The 12,172-nt window shown below is 37.9% G+C and overlaps 1 protein-coding gene and 1 pseudogene across 1 annotated transcript; one reads left to right on the top strand and one right to left on the bottom strand.

Annotated features, from left to right (window-relative positions):
* Window positions 1-3,224: 3,224 nt before the first annotated feature.
* On the top strand, window positions 3,225-4,599 carry LOC145796098 (glutamate receptor 3.4 pseudogene; annotated as a pseudogene).
* An 807-nt stretch (window positions 4,600-5,406) lies between these two features.
* On the bottom strand, window positions 5,407-6,754 carry LOC145796097 (uncharacterized). Its single transcript, XM_082881100.1, has 2 exons — window positions 6,136-6,754; window positions 5,407-5,981 (listed from the first exon to the last, which is right to left on the bottom strand). The coding sequence occupies exons 1-2, from the start codon at window positions 6,752-6,754 to the stop codon at window positions 5,407-5,409; spliced, it is 1,194 nt and encodes a 397-aa protein (XP_082737226.1).
* Window positions 6,755-12,172: the final 5,418 nt, after the last annotated feature.

Raw genomic sequence — 12,172 nt, 5'->3', positions numbered from 1 at the left:
TCCTGTATGCACCGGGCTCGGTACATCATGCTAACTGCATTTGTACTTCAAATTGCGAATTGAATACATGCATTAACTGACTGCATTTCACATGCCATCCTTGGATTAGCCGAGCCCATTCTAGTAACATTTTGTATGCGATGCATTAGGCACTTAACATGGACTTGGATCATGCATTGATTGCTAACATGTTCCTGTTTTTAGCACGGAGTACGATGTGAGTATTTATGCTTTAGCATATCACATGCGTGTGAATGCCATCATGACAGCATGCTTACCATGTGGCTAGATGCTTATGTGGTATAAACTGTTTGAATGCCTGTGGATGAAGGTTGGATTGCTTGAGTTGGAATAGCTCGTTGAAATCCGTATTTTAGCCTACTTGCGAGTAGCAAATCCCAAAACATTTTCCAAAACAAACGGATATGCAATGCTTATTTCCAAATTGGGTAATCTAGTCTATACTTGTATGCTGTGTGCATAACATAGTAATTCTAGGCTAATAAATGGAATAAGAACACATAACGTTTTCAAAAACGGATATCATGGTTAGTAGAGGCCGATCTTCGGATCGGGCGAGAGGGGGTGCTCATAGCTGACCTTCCCCATTCGTACCCTAGCTCCCGAGCCGAGATAACTCCGATGATGACGGACATGTGGCCTTCGGCATTGAGTTAGGGTTTCCTAAATTCCCCCGTAAAAAATATTTAGGTGGCGACTCTGTATCTGGCGAAGCAGTCCATGTTTGGCACTTCTTTTCAAAAAAATCTATTTTCTCAAAACGATTTGCCGGATTTAGACTCTTTGGTTCAAGATTAAGAACCGTGACGATTTGAGAGTCCGAGCTGTAGTAACCCCAAATGAACGGAACGGGACTCACCCTCCCGGGGCGTTCGGGGACGTCTACATAGAGGTATTGTGCTTAATGGTTTAATCCCTTTGGGGGTTCATTACCAACGGCATGGTGTCTCTCTCATGTCCAAAACAACTCTTTGTTTGATACTTCTTTCCATTAGTGGGCTTAAAGCTCATTATTGGACTTAATTGACTAATGAATGGATGGTAATTAAAAATGGAGTAATAAAATTGGGACTAAGAGAGATACAAGATAATAAAGCAATTTGGTGTTCAATCAGACATTAATTGAACACATGGAAACTTGGGTCATTTCATACTTGCTAGTGACGAAATGGTTCAAGTTTCTAAGGTCAACCACTTTCCTTGATCAATCTATGATAGGGAGGAGGTTTTGTTGGTCTTTTTTTTACCATTTATTGAAATTGCATCCCTTGGTTCATAAGTCATCACGCAATGAAATTGCGCTCATTGATGGCTTGTGAGTCGAGCCAACTCCTCCTTTGAGCTGTTTGATGATAAGGAGAGGTAGGGTGGACAAACATTTCCTGAGAATACTCTGTTTGTGCTCTATATGCTTTCTGTTGCAACAAAAGGAACCAAGCATTAGTGGCTGGTAGGCCACTTTTACTGGGCGACAGGCTACTTTTAGTGGCCGGCTGACCGGCCACCACTTCTGACCTACCGGCCACTTTTATCAAACCAAACAGTACCTTTTTTTGGCATAGAATAGAGCAGAGGCTGAGGTAAAAAAAAAAAAAAAAGGTGCAATTTTCTAATTGTGCAACAGAGGCATTCTGGCAGCAAAATAGGGGACTTTTTCGGGTGAAAATCCGCGTGCATGCATGAGCATTCCTCACTTCCCGGGGCTGATTAGTTAGAGTAGTTACTTACTTAACTTAGGTTAATTTGTAATTAATTAATTTGTGTAATTAATTAGTTTGTTCTAATTTGTAATAATTAGCTAGAATAGTTAATTAATTGTGGTGTTGTAATAATTAGCAAGCATAGTTAGTTTATTTAATTTGATTTGTAATAGTTAGTTAATTCGTAGTAATTAGTTAGCTAGTTAGTTTATTCGCACCCTCATGTGGGAGGGCACAATCTAATAATGTGCATGTCTTCCAACCCCATGTCTTTCTTCTTTTTATTTACCCGCTTATGATGGTAGAATAGAGCATCATGTTTACTTAGTATTTCTCATTGTTTGCATTCATTTGTCTTGCATGCATTAGGCTTAGCACATCATTCTTACTCACATTTGTTATTTATTGCTTACTTGAGTACGTGCTTGAACTGCATGCTATCAAGTTGATTCACGTGCCATGTTTAGGAGCTGAGCCTATTAATTGCATCTTGTATATGTTGCATTAGTCATAGTGCATTAGTTAGGATCATGCATTTTTTCTAACTATTTTATTTTCTTTGGCTTGCCTTGGAGTACTAGGTGAGCATTTTTTTGCTTTAGCATATTGCATGCGTGTGAGTGTTGCCATACCAAGCATATTACCATGAGGCTACGTGGTTAAATGATATATCTATTTGGATGCCTGTAGATGAAGGCTAATTGCCTAATTTGGGATAATTTGATAAATGTACCTATGATATCGCTTTTCCAAGTGGTACATAATCAAAACACTTTTTCAAAACAAACATGAAATCAAAATATTCCAACTTTTGCAAATTAGTCTATACTTGTGTATGTGTCACATAGTAAACTTAGCCTAATAACTGGAACAAGAGCATATAACGTAAATAAGAATCACATCATGATTAATAGAGGCCGATCTTTGATCAAGCGAGCGGGGGTGCTCAATTCGTGACCTTTCCCTTTTGTACCTAAGTTCCCGAGCCGAGACACTTTGGCAATGACGGACACATAGCCTTTGGCACGAGTCTCGGGTTTCCTAAATTTTCCAAAAATATTTAGGTGGGGACTCTGTATCTAGCAAAGTAGTCCATTTTTGAGATTTTGATTCAAAATTGACTTTCCAAAATAATTGCCGGATTTGGACTCTTTTGTGTTTATCTATTTCGCATTACACTTGTGGAATCATATTCAGAACCATGGGAGTTCGAACTGTAGGGTTTGTCATATCCGAAAGGAGCACGAAATGTCAAGCTACACACATTGGCCTTCCCTAGATGATAATGCAACTCAAAGTCATAATCTTCAATGAACTCCATCCACCTTCTCTGCCTCAAATTCAAATCTTTGTACGAGAACATATATTTTAGACTCTTATGATCATAAAGCACTTCAAAACTCTCACCGTATAGATAATGCCTCAAGATTTTTAAGGCAAAAATCACCGTTACTAACTCTAGGTAAAGTGTAGGGTAGTTCTTCTCATAAATTTTCAATTGTCATGGGACGTGTGGTGCTGATCTTATGGCTCTTTTTAGTGCTACTTATTAATTCAAGCTACATTGTTAACTTGACATCAATCCTCACAGTGCAACAGTTGACGTCAAATATTGAAGGGATTGACAGCTTGATCTTAAGTACAGATGCAATTAGAGTTCAAGATGGATCATTTGCATATGTTGATGCCCTCCACAAAGGTCCAAAAGTAGGCGGTGCAACTGCAATTGTTGACGAGCTTCCTTACATTGAGCCTTTATTATACGAGACCAGTTGCAAATTTAGAACTATGGGACAAGAATTTACTAAAAGCGGATGGGGATTTGCAAGTATTTTCTTAGTATAATCCTAAAGAAGTAATTATTGTTGCAATATTTGGAATGGCTAAGCCAAACTTCAATCAAATAAAATTTTAAGGTGACAAGTTAATATCAATAGAAAACATGACATGTGAGCTGTTACCAAAATATATCCTTGTTGCCTAAATTTGATATCTATTTTATATCAGACTTGAGTTTTGGCCAAATCTTATATGCTTCTAGGCTCTAGCATTTATGTTATTTTTATTTTTTATTTTTTTATTTATCAAATAGTGCTTATGTTATTCCAATCACTATGATTTGATTTCCAAGAAGAAAGTAAGATTGTGTGGGTTGTTGCTAATATTGTATAAACATGTCTATGTGTAGTGAGAACTTTTCTTGACAAAGTTATCTTTAGCTTATGTTTGGATTAAGGATTTAAGTGAGAATTTTAGGATAGAAAAGAAAGGGAAATAAAAATGAACTTTTATTTCAATCACTTTTTGTTTTCTTTTTCTTTTTTTGTCCTCCACAAATCCTTGATCCAAATACACAGCCTTAATCTACCGTGTAACTTCATACATAGCATAAAGGTCCAATATGATTGTGATGTTTAATTTCCTGACTCAAGCATTTCATAAAGACTCTCCTCCTGTGATGGACTTGTCAACTACTATTCTATGACTTTCAGAGAATGGTGATCTCCAAAGAATCCACGATAGATGGATATCGCTCAATAGGTGCTCTATGTAAGCCAACCAAGTCGATGAAAACATTCTGTCTCTCATTAGCTTTAGAGGCCTATTCCTTATTTGTGGCACAACATGCTTCCATGCCCTTACAATATTTTTCGGTAAGTTGTGCCGGCAGTATTGCAGGTACACCCCGGAGGATGAGGAACAAGATATTGATGAGCCTAAATTTGCTAGACCTAAAAGCACATCACATATGACTAGCTTCGAGGATTCTATTGATAAGAAAGAAGATGAGGTCATGGAATCAATTAAGCAGAAGAGTGATAGCAAACGACAAGCAAGCCAATATTCTGATGGGCAACCCAGTTCACCTTTTAAGTAAATTTTCATTCGTGGGCTGATTATTTTTTGAGTAAATATCATTTTACCCTCAAACTATCACTAGTTTTTCACGTGCACCCCCATACTTCTATTTATTTCAATTTAGTACCTAAACTTTCCACAAATTGATCAATTAGACCCCTATCGTCACCTTCTGTCCATAATTGGACGGAATGTGATGAGCTGTCCACCTGAACTTTCTTTTAGAGGGAATATAAGAGGGTTTCCCGCCATATGCAACCTCTCCCTTCTACTATATAACAGAGGCAAGCTCCCAACCAAAAAAAATAGAGCATCTGTTTGGTGGTAAGAGAGAATGAGGAATATAGGGTCATGAAATCTGGGAAGATCGAGCTCAACTGAAAGAAGATGGAGTGCAAGTGACATGGAAGACTTGAGATGCATTTGCTATGGAAGACGAAGGGTGATACAAACATCATGGACTGATGCAAATCCTGGTAGGAGGTTCCTCAGCTGTCCCACGAATGGTTGTAATCAATTCACTTGGGTTGACCCACCTATGTGCTCACGAGCAGTGCAAATCATCCCTGGGCTATTGAAGAAGGTCAATAAGCTAGAAGCAAGATTGCAGACAAGGAATAGAAGAGAGAGAAAGCTATGGATATGCTTGGCTACCTCATGTTGCATCATTTTATCAATGTGGTTTGTAATGTAGTGTAAGAAAGAATGTAATATGGGGGACTATTATGAATGAATGAATGTAATGGGGGGGAAATGTAATGGGGGGAAATATTATGAATAAAATGTAATGAGGAAAGTATTTTGAATGAAAATTTCAGATTTTGTGCTAAGGTTTTACTCTTAAAAAAAACAAAGCATCACAGCCTTTGTTTGCAGTTAATTGGCTCTGAGGTTGGCTTGGTTCAGTTTGGCTCCCCTGAGCTTGGCTTTCTTGCATGTAGTTGAATCTGCCCTTGACCTTGCAACTTCTCCTGTTGTGTCCCACGTTCCCACAATTATTACAAGTCATTTTAGTGCCCTGCCTTCCTAGCTTTGTGCCTTGAATTGGTGCCTCAGTCTCCTTTGTTTTATTTTGTTTAGGCCTCTCAGCTCTCTTTTTCACATCAGGTGGCAACAACTTTGCATACTCAGTTCTTGGCCACATTTCTCTACCATTAATAGGAGTCAACATATTGTCATAGATATTCAGATAAGTCTCCACCTTGTAATATTGATGAACATATTTTTCTGGTTCTTGGCCCAAGAAATTTGTAGCAGCCATAACATGGGCACATGGAATGCTTGACAAATCCCACTTCCTGCAGCCACAAGTCCAAGCTTGCAAGTCCAGCTTGTATTGCTCACCATATGGCCCTATAACCTCAAATTGCTCACTGCTATTCCATTTAGGAATCCATCCACCTGCATCCACTTTCAGGACATATAGGACCATTGTGTCTTTGCATTACATCTCTTCTTTTTTGAACTATTTCCATCAACAACAACCTAATCTTCTCTAACATTGTAACCACAGATTTACTCCTAGCTTCCAAGATGCTTGAATTGAAGCACTCACATAGATTGTTTAGCAAAAGGTCACACTTTGAAAAAGTGTTAAAGTGGCTCCTACTCCATTGAATTGGTGGTCTTTCAACTAACCAATCATATGCCTTAGAATCAACTTCTTTAATCTCTGCCATCACTCTGGTAAATACAGGAACAGTTGTTGCCCTTGCAGCCTTCCACAACAGATCTTTTGAAACCAACCCCTTGTGTTCACCCTTAAAATTGTTGTACAAATGCCTCACACAAAACTTGTGTGAAGCATTTGGGAACAACTCAGCCACTGTATCAATCAAACCCCTTTGTTTATCACTCATGAAGGTATAACAATGAGAGTTTACAATATTCAGATCATGTCCTAGCAGCTCTAGAAACCGCAACCATGTTTTTTTCTTCTCTTTCTCAACAATTGCATAGGCAAATGGAAATATGCAATTGTTTGCATCTATCCCAACAGCACTCAAGAGAATACCACCATGTGACCCTTTCAAATGGCGTCCATCAACTCCTATGATTGGCCTGAAAGCATTCATAAAAGCTTTCTTCAATGGACCCCAACACAAGTACAACCTTTTGAACTTTGACTCTGTATTTGTAACACCCGCATCCTTTAAATCCTTTGGAGAGTGCATTTAATTCCCTTATTTTCATTTTGGGAGTCTTTGGAGTTATTAAATGTTGGTTTTGGAGAAGTGTAATCCAATTTAATCTTGTTGGGTTTGGTTGTTCGCGTTTGTTCTGGTCAAAAGTTCCTTGGAAACATAGAAATTTTGCCTTGGGGTCGACACTAGCCTTCCTAAGGGTCGACCCTTGCATGTTGTCATGTTTCTGGAAGTGCCGCTGGAAAATAGGGTCGACACCAGCCTTGGTGGTGTCGACACTTGCCTCTTGTTGCTGTCCACAAGGGTCGACGCTAGTCTGGGAAGGGTCGACCCTTGTATATTGCAAAATCTATGTTGTTGGTTGCTGGAAAACAGGGTCGACCCTTCCTGTCAAAAGGTCGCCACCTTGCCTGTTGCACATATTGCTTTTCTTCCTTGAGGGTCAACACCTTTGCCCGAAAGGGTCGACCCCGGCGTGTTTTTTTTCAGATTTTTGCGCTGGTTTAGGCCCTACTTTTGAGGGGTTTTGGGCCCATTATTTTATTGACTTTAGGGCCACTTTTGTACCACTATAAATAGGCTCCAAACATGTTTGATTTCACTTTTTCTCTTCTTTCCTCTCTCTCAAACCGTGAGCTCTCCTCTCTCTCTCTCTAAACTCAAGCTTTTGGCAGTAAGATCTCTAGATCTACTCACCTAGAGTGATTGTTCCACCATGGTCCTTTGAGAAAAAGTGTAGATCTCATCAAAAGCTTCCTTTTGGTCCGATTGGTTTGTGGCTTTGTCGTCATTGATTTTTGGGTCGTCATCTCTTGGCTTTAAGAGGTAGGGGTTTCTAGTTCTTTTTCAATATCTTCGTCTATGGATAGATTTGTGGTATTTTCTTTATCTAAACACAAAAATTTATATTTTTATGCATATTAGGATGAATCACGAGATTGGGGGTTGGGGTTTGAAGAGAGTTGGGATCATTTGTTGGGTTATTATCTTGGGTCATGAGTTTGGGTGTAAAAATAATAGAAGGGTTGGAATAAAATGTGTTTTGTGGAAAGGTTTAATTTATCTTAAAAACCCTAAATTGATTCATGATGATAATTAATGATTTTGCCCAAATTGAAAGTAAAATCATGAAATTGAGGTATTGAATTATATATATACAAGTTTAATTTGAACTTTGGAAGTGTTTGAAGATTATTTTAAAAATTAGCAATTGAACCCTTATTATGGACATTGTAGATCATATTATAAAGTGAAATGAAGATTGGGAAAAATGATTTGTTAATGATATGGATGACATGAGCCTTGGGGTGAAATGATGAAGTGAAAGCTTAAGAGTTCACCTTGAATTATGTTGAATTGTGTTGAGTTATGTAGAATTGTGTTGATTATGTTGAAGTGAGTTGACTACGTTGAATTGTGTTGAATCATGGTGAGTGTGTTGAATTGTGTTGTGTTGGGTTATGTTGCGTTTGAATTGTGTTGTATTGGGTTGTGTTGAGTTTGAATTGTGTTGTGTTGGGTTGTATTGAGTTCGTGTTGAGTTGTGTTGGTACCCGTGCGAGGAGTTGAAAAATGGTTTTTTGGTGCCCACGACCGTCCGTATCATAGCCGGTGAAAGTGGGGGATTGTTTTTAAAAATTGAAAAATGGTTTTTCTCAGTGCCCACAACCGTCCGTATAATAGCCGGTAAATGTGGGGGTGGTTTAAATTCAAGGTGCCCAATTGCCCTGTCTAGGCTTATTGTTGGACGAATGTGGGAAAATGATTTTGGGTGTCCACACAGTCCTGCCGTATTGTCGCCGGCGAAAGTGGAAAAATGTTTTTGGGTGTCCACATAGTCCTGCCGTATTGTAGCAGGCAAAAGTGGAAAAATGGATGGTTTTCGAAAATGTTTTGGGTGCCCACGTCATGTTGTATGATAGCCGGCAAATGTGGGGGATGGTTTTTAAAAGGTTGAAAACGATTTTCGGAAAAGACATGGTTTTTGAGAAAATGATTTTTGGGAGTTCACTTCCCGCTGTATGATAGTTGGCAAAATGTGGAATGCGCTATGAATTGGGTGCCCGCTATCCCACCGTATCAAGCCGGCAAAAGGTGGAGTGTGTTGTGACGTGTATTGAGGTCAATGATGATATATGTGACGTGTGATGAACTTGTGAAATTACCATTTGATGTGTGAATTGGTATGGAATGGAAATGCTTATGGGAATTATTTGAAACGAATGGATAATGAAATAGTAGCTGGATAAGGGATTGGTGACAAAAAAAACTCACCGGGTTATTTGTATCTATAAAGAAAACTTAAGAGTTTTGCTTTATGATTAATTGAGAAATTAAATTAAAAGAACTTATTATCCTAGTGATATATCAAATTATAGTTGGTAATGCCATTGTGGATGTGATGTAAGTGTTATTGGATTTCTATGTTAGAGAGTTATAGCAATAAAAGATCGGCAGGTGAGAATGGAGTGTATGAGGGTTGTTTTGAGTATTAAGGGAACATGAATTTGAGGTCATGGAGTTGTAATAAATTTAACTAGTAAAAGAGGAGAATGGGAATAAAAGGAAAAATGTTAAGATGGATATTTAATAAGAAAAATTTTGGAATGGGTTAATAAGTATAAAATGATGTGGTTCCTGAAACATTTTGTTTCCAAAAAGGATTTTTGGTTTTCTAATAAATAGGATGGTTTTGATGGTTAAAGGTTCCCCTTAAACTGTTCAAATAAATTTTGAGAAAAGATGCCCTACGTATGATATTTTGAAATTACAAAACGCCACCTACTATATGGTATCACTCTACATGCATGATCATTTCTATCTGTGTGTTGGTTATTGATTTAGAACTATGAGATTCCTACTGGGCATTAGTGCTCACCCCTGTTGTTTTTATCTTTTTACAGGAAGTGTGAATTCTGTAGTTGAATAGTTACGAAGTCCATAAGTCTGTGTGTATAATTTCGTTGTGGATGTGAAGAAAGTAATTGTTATATTTTGATATTTGTATTTAATTATTTGTAGCTTCTCAGTAAGAGATTGGCATGTATCATTGTTATCATTGTATTCATTGAGAGAAAGAACATGTATTATTATGTTTCTATTACTCAAGTGTAATAGATAGTTGTGTATATATATATATATATATGAAAAAAAAATGGACCTAAATTAAAGGCTTTGGTAATGATTTCGAGTAGTTAAAATTTAAGGCGTGACAACTTGGTATCAGAGCTAACCGGGTTTGAAAACCTGGAGCTCGTGGGAAGTGGTTTTTACCACAATGGGTTGGCTTCGTTTGGTGAGGATGTTTACATGTAGGAAATAGGAGGTGTAGGACATTATGTGTTGCATTGTGTGAGCGTGGGTTGAGCTCCTTGGATAGTGCTTGTGGCCTGCTAACTTGCTTTGAGATCTCTTTGGAAACGCGTCTGATCAACGTAGTTTCCAGTGGGAGTTCCTTGGAAGTTCCGGAAGAAATGGTTGTCCTTGTAGACTTGACTCAATTATGTGGTTTGTTACTTAAAATTTGTTTATGCGTTGTGTGATTATATGTTGGGTTGGTTTTGTTTTGGTAGGAAGAGTAAGTGTCTTAGCGAAGGGTTAGAGTTCGGCCTGTTGAACTTAGATGTTATTGAGATAATGAGAGCTGTAAACGAGTATAGTTGAGATGAGGCGAAATCTTAGGATGGTATGAGGTTGGTTTGAGATATGCAGAATATTGTGAAAGGCTTAAAAAGGGAATGTAAGAATTGTGTTTCTTAATGAAGCAAGTGAGAAAAGGGGGTTATGGTATTTAAGTGTTAAGTGACTTGATTAAGGCTTATATATAGAGTTCATGAGCATGAAGGAAACTTGATAGTTAAAGGCTAGGAGTGGTTCTTGAGGAGGAATGTGAGTTATAATTTTTGTAATGGGTGTTGTATAGGTAATGATTGTTTAGTGTGATTGGAATTGGTGTTGCCATATCGGCACAAGAGTGATAGGATTGTTGGGAATAGTACTAGTGCAACGTGTACTTGAGGAGTATGGTGAAATTCTAGAAGTATGGAGAATGGTGTGTGGAACTCCATCTTGGAGTATGTGATTTAGGGAAACCTGTGGATGTTTGAGTGTCAAAATTTAAGTTTTGTTGATTGGTTAACTAAATTGGGTGATATCGGAGTTTGGGGTGACAAATAGTTACTTTGGAATGCTTAGGTATAAGTAGAGTAGCAAGTTTGAGAAGTGTTTTGGAATGGTTTCGTGAGTGTGGAGTACCCTCTATGTAATGGTGAGGCTTGGGTGAGACTTGTTTCAAGTGGATGGAAATTCCTCGGGTTGAGAGTGAAACATTGAAAAAAAAAATATTTGGTCTAGTCCGCATGTGAATAAAGAATGGTAACGATGAGTATGAATTGTAAAATGTGAAGGGTGTGTGCTGAACCCCAGATAGGGACAATTGGTGTTGGTGAGAATGTCAATGTTTGAATTGTGAAAGTAGAAAATTGGAGAATTGGATTAAGTAGCTTAGGGGAGATGAACCCTTATAGCTGCTCCCTTGATGAGACGTAAGGATTGATTTGGGCTAGTTTGGTCTGTTTTGGTTTGATTTGTGACGAGTTTTAAATGAATGCTATTTGAAGTAAATTGACATTTAGTTAATTTGGGATTTGTTATGGTTCAGATAAATGGTGGTATTGTCAAATAGTGCTTTAAGTGGTATTAGTAGACATGGATTTTGTTTGTGTATGTATGTAGTTCATGTGAATTTGTGAAATTACCTTAATGAACTTAAGGTGTTTAAATGTAAAGCTTTGTGAGTGCACTTGTGTTAGTGTGTGTTGATGTGTATTAATGATTATTTGTGCTAATGTTTGAAATGGATGAGGACTCCCAAATTTTGGGGAGTTGTATGTGTTTTGTTACTCCTCTGGAGTACCAGATTGTTTTGTTTGTAATTATTACAATGTGTATGGTAAGGTGTTGTGATGTCACCGGATGGGTGAGGGAAAATTATTGGGTGATGGTTGAAACTCACCGGGTGAATGTTGAGAATGATTTGGCAAATGAACGTTTCGATTCTTTTGTGTTGTGACATGGAGTGGCACGATCGACTAAATGCTAAGAATTTAATCAAAATTGTGTTAATGAATAACTTGTTGATTAAGCGGAAACTAAATGTTGATTGATGGTAACTGTAATTGCTATTAAAATTTTAGATTTGGAAATGTTGCTAAGCTTGGTGTGAATTGAAATTGTTGTGATGGACCGTACATTGTGGTGTGCCATTGGCTTCTGTTAGTATTGGCCAAGTTTTTGGTTTAATAGGGGTTTTCCTTCTCTTCCAAATTGGGTGTTGGTCGTCCGATGGTAGTGGTGCGCGTTGTTGCCGGATTGAGGAGTTGTTGATTTTCCTTGGACATACTAGTAGTTGACATTGTTCCTTGTCTCTTGGACTCTGATGAGTATGTT

Source organism: Camellia sinensis, chromosome 7, assembly GCF_055761805.1.
Source record: "Camellia sinensis isolate YWXY chromosome 7, ASM5576180v1, whole genome shotgun sequence".
Classification (NCBI taxonomy): Eukaryota; Viridiplantae; Streptophyta; class Magnoliopsida; order Ericales; family Theaceae; genus Camellia; species Camellia sinensis.
Note: the sequence above shows the minus strand (reverse complement) of the source record. Positions and strands in the feature narration are given on the sequence as shown.

Excerpts from the sequence above, each read along its gene's own strand:
- LOC145796097 (XM_082881100.1), bottom strand. The coding sequence starts at position 6,754 with ATGCACTCTCCAAAGGATTTAAAGGATGCGGGTGTTACAAATACAGAG. Across the intron at positions 5,982-6,135 it reads CCTTTTGCTAAACAATCTAT|GTGGATGGATTCCTAAATGG; the intron begins GTGAGTGCTTCA and ends AAGTGGATGCAG.